The 22,465-nt window shown below is 36.3% G+C and overlaps 2 protein-coding genes across 2 annotated transcripts in view; one reads left to right on the top strand and one right to left on the bottom strand.

The window, feature by feature from the left end:
- Positions 1-1,021: 1,021 nt before the first annotated feature.
- On the bottom strand, positions 1,022-8,618 carry LOC106078089 (histone acetyltransferase KAT5-like). Its single transcript, XM_056023557.1, has 12 exons — positions 8,521-8,618; positions 8,355-8,412; positions 7,202-7,267; positions 6,506-6,678; positions 6,100-6,213; positions 5,840-5,989; positions 5,515-5,598; positions 5,301-5,390; positions 4,946-5,086; positions 3,711-3,804; positions 2,898-3,060; positions 1,022-1,756 (listed from the first exon to the last, which is right to left on the bottom strand). The coding sequence occupies exons 1-12, from the start codon at positions 8,563-8,565 to the stop codon at positions 1,540-1,542; spliced, it is 1,395 nt and encodes a 464-aa protein (XP_055879532.1). The 5' UTR covers positions 8,566-8,618; the 3' UTR covers positions 1,022-1,539.
- Positions 8,619-12,450: 3,832 nt separating this feature from the next.
- The window catches only part of LOC106054554 (potassium channel subfamily K member 1-like), an 82,327-nt gene continuing 72,312 nt past the window's right edge, over positions 12,451-22,465 (top strand). Inside the window, exon 1 of the mRNA XM_056022885.1 lies at positions 12,451-12,909. The gene's annotated coding sequence lies outside the window, so the exon portion shown is untranslated. The remainder of the gene's footprint in view (positions 12,910-22,465) is intronic.

The following is a 22,465-nucleotide window of genomic DNA, read 5'->3' as shown; positions in this document are numbered from 1 at the left end:
ACTGAATGACAAATAATACCCTGCAACGTACTACCTGATAACTGTGACCTATCCAGAACACTTACCATACTAAATATTCTGTAGTTTCTTTGAGCTAAATCTCCTATAAATTTAAATATGTTCTCTTTTGTTAGGCTATAATTGTTCAATGGATGCTTTGATTAAACTAACATCAAAAATTGTTCAACGGATGCCTTGATTAAACTAAAAATCAAAAATTGTTCAACGGATGCATTGATTTAACTAACATGTTTTAAGAAGTCTGCTTGATATGTTAAATTATAAAAATTTAAGCACATGAAAGTTTTGGGGAAAGATAACATTTCCTTGCAAGGATTTTTTCCTATCTTTGGCTTGAACATATAGGAAAGTTTTTTTAAAAAATCATTCTCGAAACTATAATTAAATATTCTTATAGTTATTCATAAGCCATTTGCAGCAGCACCAGAGTTTCCTCTCCGGGGCGCATTCCTGGGCCTTGGATAAAGGGATCATGGGTGGCCCATGCGTCATGATCCCTCTCTCGACCTTGCTGATGTGATCCAAAGGAACGCGTCGCATTACATTTGGCACCAACTCAGTTGCAGAAGCTGCCGGAGGGAATTTCATAGCTGATACTCCAAACGCCTAAGGGGCTTCACTCCTGATTTCTCCTCGAGGTTGTCTCCTGAAGCCTCAGTACCGCAAGGCAGCAGGGGTTTGAAGTCAGAGTACCCCTCTCCTAGATGAACTGCCTTACTAGGCTGACGAGCTCCATCTGCCTGAAGCTCCCGGTTTTGTGGCGCCAGTTATCCGCCTTCACCTGTTAGTAAGAGCAGTTTCGCCGGGCTTAATATCTAAGCCACACGAGCAGGCCAGGTGCTGGACTTAGTTGTCAGAGGCTATTTGAGACGCATGCCATTAGGAGTATTTTATAGACAATGGGAGCTTAACCCCATTGACACCCCTGGCCATGACAACCTTTGAAACCTTATTCATAAGACATATATTTAAAAAATAAAGATCCTTCAACAATGAGAAATTGAGTTGTAAATCCAATATTTATTTACACAAGAATGTACACTGTACACAGAAACTCCATGAGTCTTTAGAGGACAGACTATAATCAATTTCTAAAACAAAATTGAACAATCTGTTTTATAGAGTGTAAACCATATCCTGTCAAGTGAAGCTAATTGAATTCTTTTCACACTACATGTTATAACACAGATAAGCTTACAGTAGCACTAAATACATACAACATTTATTCATATCAAATATTGCTGTCGAAACTATACATGCTCTCCTTCCATTGCATGCAGTAAAGACATATACTGAAAATGATAGATACAATAGTGGTTAAAGTTATGATGTTTCTTTTAAAATGACTTCATTAAAAAGTGACTTTTTCTTGAATAATCCAAGCCTAAATGCCAATCAAACTAATTATAATAAGTGAGCTATTTCTAGAGATTGGTACCTATAAGTACTATCATAAAAATTTTTCAAGCTCTATAGAAAAATGATGTATACTAAAACAGTTTTCTACTGACAGCTAAACTACCACTTTCCACGTTTGCTCCAGTCTTTAGGCTGCCAATGTAAACATTTAGAATCAATACGTATTGGTCTCTTGGCCATGGCTCTCTCCTGTGTTTGAATTTGTTCATCTGAGAGTGTGATGATGTACTGTCCTTTGTAATAATTGATGAGATTCAAGTGTTGGAGGGTTGATATCACATCGTCTTTCTTGATACTTGTCAGTTCAGAGATTTCACTGCAACAATAAACAAAAAAAGACTAGGTACAATATCGCTATCAGTATGTATGCAAACACAAATTTTACTCAGAAATTAAAGCCCTTGGCTAACAAACTATGAATGTCCAATTTCAATTCTGGTGAAGGATCTTGAAGATCTATTAAGTCAAATGTGTGTCCATCCAGCTTTATACCAGGCAATTATTTATTTTTAAGGATGGGATCCTTCTTCACAGAATTGGGAGCTGAGAATTATTCTTACCAGAAAAAGCTAGGAAGAAATTAACATAAATGTCACACAACTGTCTTTATAGTATTAGATATACACAGACCATATTTCAGAACTGCTGTAGGAGATGTTGGCTATTCAGTAGAAATGATATATCCTAAAGGAAAGCTACCACTAGAGAAGTCAAAAAGAGAACCCTCAGAAGACAATAATTTGTCCCCTTATATAGCTCCTCCTCCGTGATCGAAGATGAGCACATTTCTCATATCCTATGAACTTGAGGATCCAGGGCATGCTACGCTGCCTCATAGTGGCGCCCGGGTGGAAACGATCGTAGGAGGAAACGATTAGGCTAAAGGGTAGCAAAACAAGACTCCCGTGGGGGTGCCTAAGGGGGTGCGAGAGCATCCTCATTGCACTGTGCCGAGTTGTAAAAAAGCTCCCACAACCTTGTCACAATTCAGGCGCTGTTCCTCAAGGGGCCGTTACATAAATGGCATGTCCCGCACGGTTAGCCTGGTATAGAAAAGGAAAATGGCGGGAATCTTAGTGTACGCTGCCTCTTGCCGTGAGTCTGACCCACCCGCCAGACAGAACAGTGTACACTGTTCTCATTCAGGCCGTGAGAGGGAGCTCTTGTTCACTTTTGCTGGCCTAGAGTTCCAAGAGCCGAAGGCTCAACTCTACCTGACAGTTTCAAGAAGAAGAAATGAACTTGAGGATGACTTTAAAAAGCGGCCACATACATGGCATGGGTGGAATTGGTCAATTGCAGATAGACCTGCTTCTTCTCTCAGCTTTTATTTTTGGTTCGGTGCTATTTCACGCTGGCCACTCATGAGCTCCCATTCTAAGCATAAACATCCCAGCCTTGACCAAGATGTGAGTCTGTATAATGTAACTATACTACACTCTTTTAAGTTCACTCACTTGATTGTGATGCAAGGTCTTTCTCCCGATTCATTTGGCTTGAGATTAAGTAAAATTTCCAATATAGTTTGAGACCAGTAGCTGCGATACGACAATAGACCAAGGTCAGATAATGGTTTCTCTGGCGATCCAGTTTTCCCTTCAACTTTTGACAACTCATAGCCTACAACAAAATACATCTTTATAATAAAGCATTAAGTATATACACCACATTTTAAGGCATTAAAAAAAAAGCATTTAACTCCTATGCAAAGAGATAAGTTTTTTTTTTATAATTATTATAATATATTATATATAATATAATACACATTTTAAAAATAGAATATTTAAAAATAATTATTCTTTTAATTTCTTTAGAAAAGATTTTTAAAAATCTTTATAAAGCTTTTAATTCCTATGGTTGGCCTTATATACATTATGGTATTGTCACTATTTATTAGAAAAATTGTTAAGGGAAAAAAAAAAAGCAATACAATTTTGGGTTACAAAAAAAAAAATTAAAGTGTATTGTCTTGTTTTATTTCAGATTATTTTCTAAGGGTTGGGTTTTTTATTTTCTCTCCCTTACATAAAGGACAATCAACTCATGTAATCAAAATCCATTAAAAATAAAGTGGAATCAATGTAAGATATGGTATGAATCTTATAATTCTTTTCTATCATTCGTTTTACAGTTTTAGAAAACCTACTTTCCAAATAGTAAGAGCTGATCCCAGCTATAACCAATAACAACATATTCTTAAAAGTATCTTAGGACAAATAATGTTTTTGTATTCATGTTTATTTAAAAAAAAAAAAAAATCTCAAACTTACTGAATTCTATTAAAAGTTTCCCGTAGCCTTTACGTTGATATGGAGGTAACGTTAATATACAAGCAACATTGAAGTCTTCTGCTGATTCTTTCTCCTTTGAAAGAAAATTCAGTAATGTTAGACCATGTTTCTTTTCTTAATGATGATAAGTAGAATCCTAGTTTATGTACAGGATACTTCTCTTTTTAACAGTTTTAAGCACAAATACTAAACTCTACAAAATATTTCTCTTCATATTCAAAAAATACATGTGGCAAGTTAATGTACAGACAAAGAAAAGCCTTGATGTATCCTGAACAACCAGAAAACAGAAGAGTTGCTTAGCTTTATAATAGAGAGCAGCTGACCCACTTCATCTAGATTTGCTGTAGTAGTTAGTGCGTAAACTGTCATTAAGAATTTGAAATGTTTTACACAAAAGGATCTTTATAAAAGATCTTCAAAAGATGATCTATATAGTTTTATTTGACAGACGGTCATAGTTTCCAAAAATGCATTTCATTCTTCCTAGTGAGAAATGGGATTTTTAATTTCGGGATATTTGGCGCCTCTGAGTCCACCCAGCTCTAATGGGTGCCTGAGATTAGTTCGGGAAAGTAAAGGTGGTTGGTTGATGAGCTGGCCACACAGCAATCTCATTAACCATAGGCATCACGGCACTCTCGTTAACCGTAGGCCACAGAAACATCTGGCCTATAGAACATAAGTTCTGAAAGGGAAACTTTAATTTTTTATTGCTGACAATAAGTGTAACCTAAGAAACAGTTCTTATAAATGTTTATGTATCCAGGTGTTATATGCTGGTTTATTTTTTTAAGAAATTACAGGAAGACGAAAAGAAGAAATGGAAAGAAAATTCATTAAATTAAATGTTTCCCCTAACAAATTTCAATTTTTTTTTTTACAAAAAAGATTTTCAACAATGTTAATATGAATTTAGTATAATATATTACTCTACAGTTAGACATAATATATAAATCAGAAAGCCTCTAAAAATATTGAATATCAATGTACAGTAGTTGTTTTATTTCAATTTACTTTTAATGGTACATAATATCAAACAGTAGTCCAATTCCTAATGTCTCAACAGTTGTGCACTAAATGTCTTCCTGAAGAAGTTGCAGTTCATGGAACTAAACGTTAATGAATCCTTTTCCTCCTCTTATCAAGCAGTTCAAAGTTCACAAACAATCACATTGACAAACTCTGATGAAACAAAATATTCTAGTACAAACCTTAGAGAAAAATCCTACTAAGTGGTATCCTCTGACATCTTGTTCACACATGCAATAAAATAGAAATGGATCTGTGTCAAAGTACAAAGTTTTGTGGTCGAGGAACAGCTTGGCTAGTAGACATAAGTGTTGTGCGTATTGCTGAAAGATAAACAAAGTTAGACAATTAATGACAAGACAGAATAAACACACACAAAATTAACTGAGTAGGTTAAAGGTATAGGAACACCTTCGACAATTATATATTTATATAACAAATTTTTATCTAACAAATATTATTTGGTGTCTGATAATGTAATCAGAGCAAATATCTCTAATGGATCAATATGTAATGGTTGGGAAAATTCGTGACTACCTTATTTTTTCTGCCATCTATTTCAAAAACTGAGATTTTATCTTTTCTGTAGATCTCATTTCCTGGAGGATGTTTATATAAGCACTTAGCCTGAAAATAAAAGTTGACATATTGTGTTATAGGAACACTTAGCTAGAAAGTAGACCCATCTCACACATATTGAACAATACATATTACCCGAGTGTCCTAGAATCAATAAGACAATGTTACTTACAAGATGTCTTTCCAAACATTTCGCACTCTTGAGATATTTCAAACAGTATTCACATATATACAATATCGGTAATGAGGTCAACTCCTGAAACAAAGTTTAGTTAGTTATATCAATTACTATTAAGAACTGGTTAAGTCAAAGTTTGGCAAATCTATTTTTTTTTTTGCATGTTAGTTATACATGACAAACAAAAAACAACTATCATAGTTAAAACTTTAAAATTATATACATGCCAACTTATTCCACAGTAAGCCTATTATAAAATTTTTTTTTGTTTACTAAACCTAAAAAACACGACATCAAAATAACAGCACAAAGTTATTACCTGAGGATATGGAGAAAAGTACCACGGTTTTATTCGCCACCGACCAAACTCAATTAGGTTTATGTTTTTCATGCGTGTAATTATATCATCGTGATGTGCAACCATGCTGCCAGTTTGTCTCGGTTGTAAAGGAGCATCTTGGGAATCAGTCTGATAAACAGACATTTAGAATTAGTGGTGAATATTTGATGAGCCGAAAATGAAAGAGGCTTGTGTAAAACATAAATGGAATATGGGTTTAAATTTAATAAACCAATTACATCTTCATCCAGTTTTCGTTTCCTGTTACCAAATGGAGCACCACAGGTACCAATGTGAACTTTCATGGCTCCTGAATTACTGAGACCAAGACTTTGCATTGAACCATTCTCATACTGCAAATGAAAAGCATGTCAAGATTATAATTTTTATAATGAATTTTGTAAAAACTTAGAACTGTCATCAATATATAGCCCCTGCACTTTAAAAAAAAATGTTATATTTAATAGCATGGTTCAAATGTTACTCTTTCATGTAATTAGATTTTTTTTTTTTATTTACAGACATCAGTAATTACAAAATAATTATGTTCTGAGGCTAAGTCTTGTTAAAAAAAAAAGTTTTGACTAAGTTAATTTAGCTTTAAAATAACTTTATTGCACATTAACAATTTTATAGTTTACTTACTATTTCTCTCTCCGGACTGCTTGGACGAGAACCACCATTGGTAACACGTGAAACTGCATTATTACCTGTAGTTTCCCCTTTCTTAACTGGCGTCTTCACATCTTTCTTAGGCTGTTCTAGCCTTGTTAGGTCTAGTCTCTCTAATGGGACCCATTCATCAAGACGTTTGTTATCTGTTAAAATTGCAAATCATATTGTAAGGCAAATTACACATCTAATTCTAGACTAATTTCAGTACTTTTAAGTCAGTAGTTGTTGTTAATGGTCGTTGACTTGTAGCACCAAACCACTATAGGTGTAATATATCTTAACTAGTAAAGCTTAAAATGATTTAAATAACTTCTTTGTGAACTATACTAAATATAAATTTTATTAAAATATAGACAAAATCAAGTCGATATGAGATAAAATAAATATACTAGATTTAGAAATAATATTTTTTTACATTTAACAAAATCTAACTCACTAGAATAACACATATTTTCAGTCTCGCGTTCTGGAGTTGTCTGTCCTAAGACCACTGATGATAATGCCACCTATTTGGCACCCCTCACAACCAAACTCTAACCTCTTCCCACCACCACCATAGAAACACACAAACACACACTCCATAACAGTAGTGCAGTATAGTCATAATATTCATAACAGGTAATATGACTTATGTTAATACATACATATTCTAACTATAATACTTACAGTCTTCATAATGTATGTAGTACAGCGGTTTGCCATTATCTTTGATGCTCAGTATCTCTGCCAAGTCTGAAACAGAAAATCAGTTACAGAAAAGTGTCCCTATTGAAAGCAATACAATATATATACAATTTCTACTAACAAATGGGACCAAATACTTTTCTCCCATATGGCATTAATGTTATAGCTGCCTGAGAGGAGTGTAAATAAACAAATCAAACAAGCAAAAAATGTAATTAAAGTCTCAAGATTTGTATTAAAATAATCTTTGTAGCATCACTATCTTATAAATTATAATTTTGTATGTTACAAAAGAATTTTTTTTGGAAATGGTACACTCACTATTTAATATGAAATTATAGATACTGATAATATTTGTATTAAATTCATTTTAAAAAAAGGTTTAAAATAATCAAGAGATGACACATTTTTTATTAGCAGGACATTTTACATAATGCTTGATGTCAATATATATTATTTTTTTAAACTCTATTTAAATTAAAAAAAAAAATAATTTACAGATATATTTGTAGATTTTTGTTTGGACAGGACAGCTAGGAAAATATAAATGGATTTTTTTTATGAGACAGAAGACCGTAGCTAATCTAATCTAGTATTCTAGTATAAAATATATTAAATAATAGGTCTAAATAATTTAATTTTTTAATTTATTTTACAATTTATAATTTCAAAATCTATATATAGTAATATAGTACTTAGATCTAACCGTAAGTCTAATGACTTATACTATACTGAATAATATAATACTAATAACTAATAATCACTTATACTATATTGAATAATATAATACTAATAACTATTAAGTTACTAGATCTAATAATATATATAATAATTGTTTTCTCTTAAAAAGTTAAAAAAAAAAAAAAAAAGAAAGATAAATTATAAATGGTTTGTTGGGAAATCAGTTTGCTTTTATGCTACTTTCTCATTATTTCAAGCACAACTGAAAACTAATATTGTAGTGTAGACAAATGTTAGATAAGGTATTTAATAATAAAAAATCCAAATAAAATTTTTCAAAAATATTTATTATTAAAAGACGGTCTTGTAAAAAAAAAATAATTATTAAACGCCTTTCTGGCAATCTGTACAAACAGAAAGGGAGAAAACCAAAAATATTTTCTTATAGACTTACGCCACCCATCTCCATTAGGTAATAATACGGGGACATGGCAGCCCTCGACGATTTCAACCTGGAACAAAATTAATTAAAATTAGTTCTAGTATCATTGAAAATGAAAATAGAGGCTTACGAAAATCAAATAACCAATGAAAAAGCGTTTATAATACAGAACAATTACCTTCCCATCCGCCATGTTCACCATTTTGAAATGGCTTACTTTCATGCCAGGTAATCAGCGCACACAACAAAGAAAGGAATTCCTAGAAAATTCTGGCGTAAAATAAATATAGATCTAAATTAAAACTATATTAGTAACTTTTTTATATAAACTAGCAGTTCTGACAATATTTTTATCTTTTAGCATAAAAAAAATGCTCCGATAAAAGTTAATTTAGAATCATAGTGTATGTCTATGTTTAGAATTTAATCGTAGGGAGTGGCCATTGTTCATTACTCCTGTATCCTGCTTCGTCTCCAGATCTTTACCACATTTTGTTTTTACGCAGAAATAAACAGTCCTGTTTGGTTTTGGTATAGACCAAAGTAGATATATCTAGATCGTATACATTCATTTCAACCATTTCCATCAGATCATATTCAGATCCCGCAATTTTCTGTAAACTATATTAAATCTATTTCGAGTCGCAAGTTGATTCATGTCTCGCGGATATCGCGTCGCTGATGTGAGTTTCCGTGTTAAGTTGAAAACAGAAAAAAAAAAGGGGGGGGGTCGAGATTCTGGATTACATGTAAATTTAAAATATACAAACTATTGAAAGTAAAAAAAAATACTTTTTAACCATAGCATTGTTATCTGTTAATTCTTAGGAAAATCTATGGTGCCATACAGGATGAAACAGGGTGGAGGACACGCACTAACCATGAGATATATCAATTGTATGAAAACCCACCAATAGTGAACGAAATAAAAAAGAACAGACTTCGTTGGGCAGGTCACCTTGAAAGAATGTCAGACAACAGAGGGGCGAAAATCGTATACAGGCAAAAAACAAAAGGCAGGCGACCCAAAGGCAGACCCCGAATGCGATGGATAGATGATGTGGAAGCAGATCTGAAGCAGCTTGGGGTTATGGCGTGGAGACGAAAGGCCCAGGAGAGATCTGAATGGAAGGATGTGTTAAAGCAGGGCAGAGCCCTCCATGAGCTGTAGCGCCACTGGGATGGATGGATGGATTGTTATCTGTTAGGCACCACACACAAAAAATTATCTTAAAAATTAGTCTCTTATAAAATACAGACATTCCTTGAAAATGGGGCCGGTTACGTCCTATCCGATTGCCACTAGATTAGTAATAAACTTTATTTGCCATTATAGAATATGCGTCATCTATTTGGGACCCACCAACTCAAGGAAACTAGAACAGACGAAAAATAGAGCTGTGAGATCAGGGCCGGCTTTTAGTTTGTGGAGGCCACGGGACAGGATTTTTGTGGAGGCACCAAAGGCTTAGATCCATTTTGTAATACTTCACTGGCACAAAGACTTGGACTAAATAGACTAATTTAAAAAAAAAGCATCGTATATCACTCGAACACAGCTACCATCTCTTGATGAGCTTTTTCGTGCCTTTCCAAAGCACACACGATTCTCAAAAAGCAACGTGCACCCATTAAACCACTATTACATCGGATCTGACAACCCCCCCCCTCCCCAATTAAGACTAAAACAGAAAGATTTTTAAAATTCCTTTATCCCACTTTTGGGCAGAGTGTTACAAGGTCATCTGTCGTCATCGAGAAGTTCAATAGATGTCTAATTCATAAAGCGCTGCTTGTGTGTGTGTATGTGTTTCGTGTGTGAATGTTGTTTGAATTTGAATCTAGATTGTTATTGTTACAATAGTTACGCTGAGGTGGTCAACTGTAGTCAAACCGAATTTCCATTTGATTGGATAAATAAAAAATTATCTTATCTTTATGAATGAAAAGACTTAAAAAATTGCAGATGTGAGCCGTGAGCGTGATAAAACATAGCGAAGGCCTTTTCGCTAACATTAAACGAGGACAGTTTCCTCAGTAATCATAATCTTTGCTGCCTTTTTTGGTTGATTTAATCAGTATTTGTAGCAAAATTTAATTCATTGTCTCTCTATATATAACCCTGCTCTATTTTAGAAGAAACAAATCGAGTTCTTGTCAATTTATTCTCAATTTCCTTTAAAAAAATATTTTAAAAAATTAAAATTAAATTATAGCTTTTATATAGCGCTACTTTCATGCTTAGGCCTATAGCGCTATGGTCCAATCTCATTTGTGGATCAGTGGAAGGAGGGGTATCTGGGAGAAGGTTTTTCCGTACTGCCTTTAGGTGTTCAGTAAACACAACTCTGCTCGAGTCGGGAGTCGAACCTCGAGCCCCCTTTATATAGGTAGCCAAGCCAAGCTCAAGCGTACTTAACCTCTAAACAACGCATCCCGTTTAATAGTTTCAGTTTTAAAATGTGTATATTTATTTATGTATATATGTGTATAATTGCTACTTTACTTTTAAGTCTTCTATCCTGAAGGCTTTCTAAATTGAGTGATGCTACTAAATGCGTTACTCTAGTCAAATGTGAATATTCGTTTGTTATTAATCTCACTGCTCTGTTCCCTATGAGGAGATATTACATTCGACGTGTATCCATTTGGTAACTCTTATATTAAAGTAAATAAAAGTAGCAATTATACATAAAACACTGAACCATAATCTTCAAATACAAAAACAAAATAGATAAAGGCACACTCCTAGTTCCATATGCTAGGACAAATGTGTAGATATGCTTTTTCTTCCCTAGTGCTATTAGAGCATGGAATGGGTTGCCTGAACTAGCCAGGAAAACCAGTGACTTGGCAGAATTTAGGTCATTGGTTAATATGCATGACTAGATGCATGACGTGTAGGACGTAATCATCTTCTTTTTTTGAAGTAACGTCATTTTTTATTTTTTTTCTAAGATTTCAATTCCACAGTTTGTATTGAATGTCACACTCAACATTTTAGTGTGAACAGTACAGACGACATGGTCCACATAATCCACACAATACTTTAGCCAATTTATTGTAGACAGTAGGACACCCAACCTTTTTTTCAATGTCATATGAAGTAGCATTATTTAAAAAAATAATACTTGAAAGATCCAAGTTTGCTTGCATTTTCTTATCACTATTGACATAAGTCAGATATGAATGTGATTATTCGTATTGAAAAGAATTTTCTAGCAATGGAGAACAAACATCTTGATTGATAAGATAAGATAAGATTATTATTGGAGTTTTTTCACGATAAATTATGCAATGTCAAGGACGCTAAATTGAACGTCAAAGTTGCCAACTAAAATAAAAGTTACAAACAGAAGCGCTTACAGAATTTGATCCTGCAGTGCACAAGAAAAATCATGTCAATCTGAAAAAAAAAACATATAGCGTATCAACACTTTTTTTTTTGTTTGTTTTATATACCGGATATACCATAAAGGTTGCTATTTATAGGTTTTGCGCCAGTAGGCCTACTCAAAATGAATTTCCGATCTTAGGACTACTACTATCATATTTCTTATCTTTTAAAATAGCAACAAGTAACAACAGAAAATTCTGAATTCTGTCCTACCAGTAGGTGCATTTTTTTCTGAGGCTAGGCAAACATTTGGGTCAATGTCCAGCACTTCCGGTATAAGCAATTTATTATTACAGCTTAAGAATCTTGTTGAATGTATTGTTATGAAATAGCAGTAAGGGGGAGCAGAGAGAGAGAGAGAGAGAGGAAGAGGGAGAAAAGGGAGGAGAGAGAGAGAGGAGGGGAAGGGAGAAAGGGAAGATTAAAGAGATCAAACGAGAGAGTGTGTGTGTGTGTGGTTTGTAGTTTGTGTATGACAGACGAGAGAGAGAGAGAGAGAGCGCGAGAGAGAGAGATGAATAAAGTGATACAAGAAAGAAGCAATGATAACGCTAAACAAATTCAAAAAATCGATACTACCCAGGTTGGCGGGGAGGCTGATTCGGGTGTAGGGGCGGGGTGGCATAATATAAAATAAGAAAAGGGGGGAGTGGAGCAACTCGCCCTGCGCGCCAGGCAAGCGGCGAGCCAAGTGGGCGACAAGGAATCACCGTCTAAAAAAAAAAGACGTCATTTATTAGTTCTCTTCTATCTCAAAATATATACACCACCACATTCCGCCAACTAAGACTTCGCCCAAACCGGTCACCATCAGACAGGACATGCAGTCGAAGATTCACTGTGTACATGTCGCGCTAAAGTAAACACAGGATCTAGATATTTTTCTTTCTTTGTTATTGTTGTAGAGCTCGTTTGCCGGGAAAGTCTCGTAAATCACTCTAGCCTCAAAGGCTCGTTCCGTGGTGTGATACAGTGTTAAACTAATGTCAACTCGACTGGATCGGGCTGTAGTGTGTTGCATAATTTCTGGATGTGACCCAGTCTAACGGATGCCAGACTGCATAAAGGGGTAGCTCTTTAGGACACAGACACGTGCAGTGTGTACCATTCTAACACATCTTTAGACCATTGTTCCCATTACCAGCTTTATGCAGACGTTTCTGTAAACAGGTATGCCAACTAGTAAATCTAGATCTAATTGTTTTTTTGGTTTGCTTGCTATTTAAAAATGCAGCATCTTATGTTTATATTTTAAAAATAAGTGGGTGCACGTGCCGGAAGGTCGTAAGTCAAGGTCATGTCACAGCTTTCGTGTTGTTTGATTTGCACTATGAGCGCCGTAGCCTTGTTTGTGTTTGTGTGTATCACCTGCGGTGGTTGGTGGGTGGTATGAATGAGGTCAGGTTGGCCTAAACATATTGACAACCCCCTTGACGTCATCCTACGTATTTTAACCCATTCTCTCCTAATTAACGATACCATTGTTGATTTGACCCAATTAAATTAAATTAATTTTTTGGTTTTATAAACTTGTATTTGTGTTACATAAAAAATAAGAGCATGCATTCTCCTTTAATTCTATACCAAAAACTAACGTTTTCTGATTACAAACAAAAATGTTATTGAAGTTCAATCATAACAGGGTAGAATGTAAACAAATGTGAAAAAATGAATAATTCTGTCATAGCATGGAAAATAATTACGGAGATAAAGAGTTAAGTCCTCTGATTTACACACAAGAGCGTACCATCGGTGCCCTGCAGAACTAGATCTTGATCTAAATCTACAAGTATAATATCTCTAGCCTGATTATCCTACAGCGATGAAACGGGGATATATTTAGATCAGCGGTTCTCAACCTTTTAAGCTCGGCGACCCCTTTTTTTTACAATCCCTCACTTTGCCTCGACCCCCCAACACCCTCACACACACACAAGAATAGAAGAATAGACAAAACAATCCATATTTTCGATGGTCTTAGGCGACCCCTGGCAAATCGTCAATCGACCCCCAAAGGGGTCGCGACCCACAGGTTGAGAACCCCTGATTTAGATTAACCCACTAGAACGAATAGTATTAACACTCCAGTTGTCTACAGACAGATTAGACACTTTGATTCAAACTTTGATCTTGCCGTTGTTTTATATTTTATTTTTATTTTCCTCTAAAGCTTCACTTGAGGCGCAGTGGCGTAGCTAAAGTGGGGGGGGCCCCCACTTTTTACATTAAAAATTAAATAATACGCAAAAATGCAGGGGCCCATAATGAGGTCAAGGCCCCCCCGGGCCCTCAAGCGATGGAAAATTCCTAGCTACGCCCCTGAGACTTGAGGTTTATTTTCATTCTTCAGATTTATTTCGACATTATAAATATAATTTTCTCAGACTTTATAAGATAAGATAAGATCATATAGGAGTTTTAATTTTGTTTTTAAATCTATTTTCCCTTTGTAATTAGAAACTAATCAAGCTGTAAAAGGACGCCCCTGGTGCCCCCGCCCCTCAAGACGGATGAAGCTCCTTAATACATTCACCCATGTCTCAGATTTCCTCCCCCCTCCCCCTTTCTCAGTTTTCGTTTGTTCATGGAGGTAAAAGTTGCAATGTCAAGGTCGATAACATGTTTACTTTTGATATTTACGTACGTCTCTGTTAAGGCGAGCTTTATATTTAGAGTGACTGATAAGTTAGTGTAACTATAACTGGGCGCATGCGCACATGAATGATAACTTCAAACGCTATTTTGGACAAAATAAAACATATTTCGTAAAACTATATATTTGACTTGAAATGATTCCTATAACATCTGAAACCTAAAGAACGTTTTTAGTTGCAAAAGACTATTTGGTCTTCATGGGTGCTGCTAAAAAAAAAATATAAAAAAAAATATTTCTGTAACGTTTAACCTGTGAGGATTGTCTCCCTTCTGCTCCTTAAGTCCTATGGTTCATAGTGGAGATCTTCATATAAAAAAATCCATAAAAAAGCAATCTTTTTGGCGTATCCGGTGTAGAACATACCGTTGACTTTGATTATTTTGTCTATTGATTTGAAAATCTCATCCTATTTTTGTCTTTTTTTTTTTTTTTTTCATTTTCTTGCAATTTTCTTTAGGCTGCCTAATATCACTGCACATTTCTCCTTATCGCTTTCTCTTCTTTCTCTATTTTAATGTATTTTATGACTTAAATAATATAAACTCGATCTCAGAAATACAAAAAAAAAAAAAATGAAAACAGGGAGAAGATGTACAATTAAGTTTGAAATTTACCTTGCGGACCTCTAAAGAAAAGTAAAGTTCTCCTTTCAGACCTTAAGATCTATAGGGCAGATGGTGTAAGGGTCATCTGTTTCTATGGCCGAAGGTTGACGAGGGTCTCATGTGGCCAGCACAACCACCTTTGCTTTCCCTAACCGAAGTCCGGTACTCATTTGAGTTGGGTGGATTCAGTGGCGTTCTAGAATCGAGGAATAAAATATCCCCGTCTTCACCGAGATTCGAACTCAGGGCCTCTCGGTTCGGAAGTCAAGCGCTTTACGCCCCCCCCCCCCCCAAAAAAAAAAAAAAAGAAGGTTCATATAACAATTATGCTCTCACGGAGAATAGAACTCGGGCCTTTGGCTTTGCAAGTCAGCGATGTACCATTGGGCCACACGGTATATGCAAACACTTATATATACATACTATTATTTCGTCTATGCCTCTTTTGAATCTTGTCATTTCATATATTATGCTAAAAATGTAACCCATGAATAGTTTTATTTCCAATGAGTGTCAATGTGAGAAACGATGCTAGCATCGATTGTATATATCTTTGAAAAGATGTTTATTGTGTTATATTTTGTAGGTGTGTGCATGTGTGGCGTTTGAAAGCTTTGGTGTGTGATTGGGTGTGGTCGCTTTTGAAGTTTTAAAATTTATATTTAAATGGACCGAAATAGATAAATGCCGGCAATATATATATATATATATGCTATTTAATGAATAATAGTAATAAAAAAAAGGAACGGTAATCCTGTTCACCTGACTGTACCAAATGGCAGTTGTCTACCTTGCATTTCAAGTCTCAAACCTTGCTATGTCAAGTCAAACATCAAATTTGAACAGATCAACACACATCAACACAGACTCCGGGCCAATGCAGTAGCTAAAAAAAAAGGTGCTATTTTTAGCACGCCTTTCTCGGCCATTGATTGGCTTATCGAATTGACCTTTTTTTATGGACCCATTATCGTTTGTGAGTTTGGGTGTATGCGCGCGCACATTCGTCTGCCATTTGTACACAGAGCACGTTTCTCAAGGATACGAGAGAAAAAAAAAGCATTGAAATTAAAATATAGTCAGTGTAACTCTAACAGTAGAAAAAAAAAAAAGAAAAAAAAATGATAGTACCCTTATAAAGTTTATATCAAATCATTCGCCCTCTCTGTCTGGTAAAAAGTGTGAACACCCATTATCGGACCAAGTTGAAACTTCGCACAATTATTCATTGACATAGACAAGACATAAATCAATGAAAGAAAAAAAATTACCAATAAGACAACTATTACTGGTAACTCATAATTTTGTTTAATACCTACAAGGTAAATTCATCCTTAATGATAATAATAATAATAATCTTTATTGTTCGTATGGAAATTTGTCTTACAATTTGTGCATTACACCAAACAAAAAAACATTATAACTATAACATTATAACTATAAGGATGGCTGCCTGGTCGTGCGGTTTGCACGCTGGACTGTCGTTCAGATTTATCGATGGTCCCGGGTTCAAACCCTGCCCGCTCCCATCCCCCGTCGTCCTGCGGGAGGTTTGGACTAGGAAGTAATTATCTTCAACTCTGAAGGAACATCCGAAACATGTAAAACATTTTACAAAACATTTTACAAGAAACCAAAGTGTACATTCACACCAGACTCACTCATAATTTACATGTGACAAAGTTTATATCAGATTGTTCCTATTTAATGATTTGATTGCCAGGGGAACAAAAGAGTGTTTGTGTCTGTTTGTCTTTGCAATCGGTGTCTTGTATCTCTTTTGTGATGGTAAAATCACAAAATCCTGACATGAAGAACAGACTTTTATTTCGAGGATCTTGTTAGCTTTTTTATAGATATTTGTCTCAAACAGCTGCCCAAATGGGGTTTGTTTTTTGCCAATGATTTTAACAGCAGCATTTAGGATTCTATAATGTTTATTTTTATTTTTAATGCTCAGATTGTCATACCACGCAGTGATATTGAAACTTAAAATATTGCAGATATGAGCGTGATAAAACATAGCCAAGGCCTTTTCGCTAACATGAAACGAGGATAGTTTTCTTAGTAATCGTAACCTTTGCTGCATTCATATATATGGCTAAATGTGTTGTGTTTAGTCCCCTGAAATAATTGCTAACACTATTTCTCCCTCATTCATTCACCGATCAAGTTGATACTTTAAACAATCATTTATTGTACCTAACAAGACATGAATCAATAGAAAAAAACATTATTGGCTATGAATTATTTTGTTTGACATCCAGTAAAGGAATTAACTTGTACATTTCTGACAGACAGGGTTTTAAGGGGCGGGGTTTTTGAACAATCGTTTTGTTCATTTTGAAAGTTGTGTTCGTCTTGAAACCATCCCGCACCCTGACACACACTCATCCTTGCGTCCAGCCAACGGTTCAATGTGCGTGTGCGTGTGAACTGCCTTATGTCAGCGGTTCTCAACCTTTTACCCTCGGCGACCCCTTTTTACAATACCCCCACTCTGCCGCGCCCCCCCCCCCACCCGCTCACACACATACAGCGATAGAGGAACAGACAATAACAATCCATATTTTCGATGGTCTTAGGCGACCCCCCTGGCAAATCGTCCATCGACCCCCCAAGGGGGCGCGATCCACAGATTGAGAACCCCTGCATTATGGGAATGTATGCAAGACGGAAAAAGGAGGGGGGGGGGGGCGGCTGAAGAAAGAGAGACGACTGAGGCGGAACAACGTGTGAATAGGCGATTTTCTATAAATAAAAAAAAACTCGCGGCAATAGAGGAGATTCGATACTAAGACTAAGACTTCTTTTATTGATCCATTTGGAACTTTGATGTGATTACAAGGACACTTTTCTCATATAAAGACAACACAACAGAAACACATAAATAGAACGGACACAACAGAAAGAGTTCGTTCAGCGGCTACACACAGGCATCTTGGCCCTTTCCATGTTTCCTGGTCAACGAATGACCGAGTTCAACTGCCACGCATTGGGGTATCGATACAATTATAGCACAATTCTTTTTTTTTTTATTAGAGTTGGCAACAGTGAAGTAGCGTCTTTGACCTATTTTAGTTTCTCGTGAAAATCTCTAGAATGGCGAGAACATTTGAGTTTAAGTGAGAACTTAGTTCTAGTCTTTCTAAAAATCATTCTACATCTTGTAATTTAACGTATTTTTGTTAAAAGATTGAGATTGAAAGCTGTAAACTTTTGTTAATAAAAGTTAAGCTAATAATAATAATAAAAAAAGAATTTGAAGCTTTATTGAAGATAGTGTGACATCAATATATAGATCTGCTCTTACCAAGGCTAAGTTGTACTAGCTGTCTGGAGATACAACTCAACCCAAGTCCTAATCAACATCTAGCTTACCTTTTTTATTTCCATTTCTTTCAGTCTAAAAATAGTCTAGACATTGGACATTCCTACCTCATCCATGAGAAATCTCAGACAAACAGCAAGGAATTGTAGTTGACAAGACGAACTCTAGTGGTGCACATAAGCTCTCAGCTTAGAGACCATACAGACAGCTTCTGTAAGACACACCATGTCAACTTAACCCCAGTTCAACATGTTGATTTACATAGAACTGTCCATCCCAGTGGCGCTACATTCCATGGTGGGGGGGGGGCTGACCTGCTCTTACACATCTCTCAAATCAGATATATCCTGTCTTTATCGTCTTTATGCTCGAACTCTTACCGGTTGTAGATCCGCCTCTACATCGTCAAGCCACCGTACTCGTGGTCTGCCTTTGAAACGCCCGAGAGAACAAAACGTTCGCCCGGGGCAAGGAACTTGATTAGCGCCCCCCCCCCCTTTTCCCATGAACATCACATAGAAATATAGGCTGCGTGTGGCGCCCCCCTTAGGGTGACGCCCGGGGTATCTTGCCCTTTCGTAATCTGTTTTATAAATTGTATTTCCGTCCCCATGGAGGAGTTTCCAAGCGACAACATTCGTTACAGAAGGCCTCATCGCTGACCTGCAACGCCACAACCTGTGGGCAGTTTAGATCGATAACTCGTTGCCACGTCGTGCAGACCTGTGATGTGGCCACGAGCCATTGGTCTAAGCTGACCCACATGCTGTGATGTTAGAGGGCATTGTTCAGGACTCTTATTACGATTGATGTCGCTTCAAGTAACTGTTACATCTCCTGGTTAGTGCGTGTCCTTCACCCAGTTTCAAAGTATATAGCACCATACATTTTTTATAAGTGATTTTCCTTTCTCAAGTATCTAGCAGATTTTTTTTTTTTTTTTTTTTGTCCGTGTCCAGGTTTCACTTGCGTACATGGCTACCAGTTATAAGAGCGTTGAGGCCTTCTATATGATGCTTTTCTAAATAGTTTTCTTTTTTTATACCTAGTTTTCTTATATTTTTTTTTCATTTGGACTCACCTTGTGGACATATTGAAAGAGAAGAGTATCTGGAAGAAGGTTTCTCATTGCAAATGCAGACGTTTTGAATCGATGTAAATGTTCAGTTCTTTCCCTTATATAAGCTTAGATTTAAAAAAAAAACAGTATTTGTTTTAAAAATATTTTGTTGTTGTTTTTTCTTTTGTAGTTGTCAACATAGAAGTTCAATCCTAAACATTGTTAAGTTTGTTGTAAAAAATCTCTTATATATAGATTGCTTACAGTGGCGTAGCCAGGGTGGGGGGAGGGGATTCCAAATTTACCCCCCTCCCTCCCGGCCCCCAAACGATTGTCTGAAATTTGTTTATCCATTAAATATTATGCCATTAATCTCATGTCACGATGTCCTATTTCAAAATCCAGGGGGCCCCAGAAGGTGTCAAACCCCCCCGATACCCCCAAATTCATAGCTACGATTCTATTTGCGTAACTGCTGAAGTCATCATTTCCATATATGGATGTGTATTGCGCAGCGCGGCAGCAGATAACTACTAGCTAGAACACAAGTAATAAATAGCCACGAACAAAATAGTTACACTTGTAATTATTTTGTTTCAGTGTTATTAAACGTCATATTAACGTCTTATATTGTTGTTTTTTTTTCTTATCTCCAAAACGTTGAGGAGTCCAGCCGCGGCAACCAGACGCTTGACACAGCGTCAGAGTCATCATTTATGTCCAAGTTACCGCCGCGGTAAATCAATAGGCCCAGGAGGAATAACTCGCATCGACTGACTGTCGCTCCTGACGCCACCTTACAATTAAAAAGTAATCGATAAAACAAATAAGATTTAGGGCGCATTACAATGTACTGCTCTGGCGTGGGAATCGAGTGAAACTCTATAAATAAACACTTTGGATTAAAAAAAAAAAAATACTTCAAAGTCAGGGAAAGTTGGGAGTTTTTGGAGCTTCAGAAAAAATAAGCTTCTGTGTGAAATTATGAGAGTTTGTAGAAAATCAAATTTGGCTCTATAGTTGATTTTCTATAGACGTCAGAGTTTTAGCTTTTTTTTTAATATTTACATTTTGATGTTCCTCTTTTGGCGGAAAAACTATAAATAGCTACCTGTTTGGTGTATCCGGTTCGACCTCACAGCCAATTCTACCATTCATTCAGTGAGAGAGAGACACACACACACACAGAAAGAGAGAGAGACGGGGAGAGATAAAGAGATAGACAGAGGAGTCGAGAGTGCCAGAGAGAGAGAGAGAGAGAGAGACGCAGCTAGTTCGAGAGACAAGAGACACAGAAAAAGACCAGGCTAAGAGACGAGATACAAAACAAAGAGGGTTAGATAGAAAGAAAAACAGAGGAAGAGAGAGAGACAGACAGATGGAAAGAAAAAGAGGTAGAAAAAGAGAGAGAGAGAGAGATACGGAGATAGTTTGTATGGAACATTTTTATATGTGAGATTTATTTAATAAAAATCACTCTTTTTTTCAGTATCTACTCCTATTGTTTTACCGATACGGGGAGTAAATAAATGGGGGGGGGGATCGAAATAGTAAGGGAGAGAGAGATAGGAGGAGGAGATAAACAGAAGAGATGGGTTGGAGAGAAAGAGAAGACAGGAGAGAGAGAGAGAGAGAGAAAGAGAGAAGAACGCTTGAATAAACAATTAGAATTTAAAATTTGCCTTGCACTTTTGTTCACTATGTTAACTATCACGGCGCACTATAATAATTATAAGAAGAAGGCTTGTTTTCGCGTCCAAAGATTAATGATGAAGGCAGTATTTCCAGTGGCTACGCAGCCCCATCTGTGACCTACATATTTTGCCACATCCGGTGTAAGCATAACCATAGTCCACCGTCTGCGTCTGTCCTCGGCAGCGGATTTTTTTTTTTTTGGTCTCAAATGGCCTTGTAGCTGCCATAGAAGAGAGACACCTGGTGGCACCCGCTCCAGAACGGGACGCACTATAGAACTGTACAAAATGAAAAGGCAGGGAAAATAACAGTTCCTGGTAAGCAAGTCGAGTGCTGTCTGTCATGTTCCGAATCTAATCGGTTTATTAAAGAGAAGATTTTAGGTCACAACCGCCATCTTGTGCCCGGAAGTGAGATTTATTGTTTTCTCCTTCACCCTCCCCAGCCCCTTTCGAATATTTAAGTAGCTGCTTCTTTACATTGTTTCTGGGATGTGCTTCTTTCTATTATTCTAAATAAGTCATCTTTTAATTGTTCTAAGTAAGTCCCTCTTTCACTGTTCCAAGTAAGTCCCTCTTTCCATTGTTCCAAGTAAGTCCCTCTTTCACTGTTCCAACTAAGTCCCTCTTTCCATTGTTCTAAGTAAGTCCCTCTTTCCATTGTTCTAAGTAAGTCCCTCTCTCCATTGTTCTAAGTAAGTCCCTCTTTCCATTGTTCTAAGTAAGTCCCTCTGTCCATTGTTCTAAGTAAGTCCCTCTTTCCATTGTTCTAAGTAAGTCCCTCTTTCCATTGTTCTAAGTAAGTCCCTCTTTCCATTGTTCTAAGTAAGTCCCTCTGTCCATTGTTCTAAGTAAGTCCCTCTTTCCATTGTTCTAAGTAAGTCCCTCTGTCCATTGTTCTAAGTAAGTCCCTCTTTTCATTGTTCAAGTAGGTACTTAATCCTATGTAAGTAAGTAAGTGGTTCTTTCACTATGTAGCCTATAGAATACACTATTTCATAAAAAAAAGTAATTAACAATACAGCTACTAAACAATGCGTAGTATCATTTTATTTTCTGTACTGACATAGTTCACCCTGAATTTCACAATCGTCTGGAGTCACTGAGACTCCCCCCCCCCCACTCGGTCCCACCACCTCCCCTGTGGCAGCAGATACATCTTGAGGTGACTGGCCATGAATATAAATGTGACATCTGGTGATTTCAACTTCCCAGAATCCTTGGCTAAGCTGCCCGCGCACGCAAACCAACCAAATGTCAGAGTTATCACCCTTGGTCGTATGCTGGCTAACCTAAAAAAAAAAATCCTGGACTTAAAAAAAAACCAACAACGTTGATTTATTTTGCATGATTGCGCCAAGACGTTCTTTGTTGTATCAA

The sequence above is a fragment of the Biomphalaria glabrata genome, chromosome 3 (genome assembly GCF_947242115.1).
Source record: "Biomphalaria glabrata chromosome 3, xgBioGlab47.1, whole genome shotgun sequence".
Classification (NCBI taxonomy): Eukaryota; Metazoa; Mollusca; class Gastropoda; family Planorbidae; genus Biomphalaria; species Biomphalaria glabrata.
This window is presented reverse-complemented; position numbering and strand designations above follow the sequence as displayed.

Excerpts from the sequence above, each read along its gene's own strand:
- LOC106078089 (XM_056023557.1), bottom strand. The coding sequence starts at position 8,565 with ATGAAAGTAAGCCATTTCAAAATGGTGAACATGGCGGATGGGAAG. Across the intron at positions 6,679-7,201 it reads CTACATACATTATGAAGACT|ATAACAAACGTCTTGATGAA; the intron begins GTAAGTATTATA and ends CAATTTTAACAG. Across the intron at positions 5,087-5,300 it reads TAGATGGCAGAAAAAATAAG|CAATACGCACAACACTTATG; the intron begins GTAGTCACGAAT and ends TTTATCTTTCAG.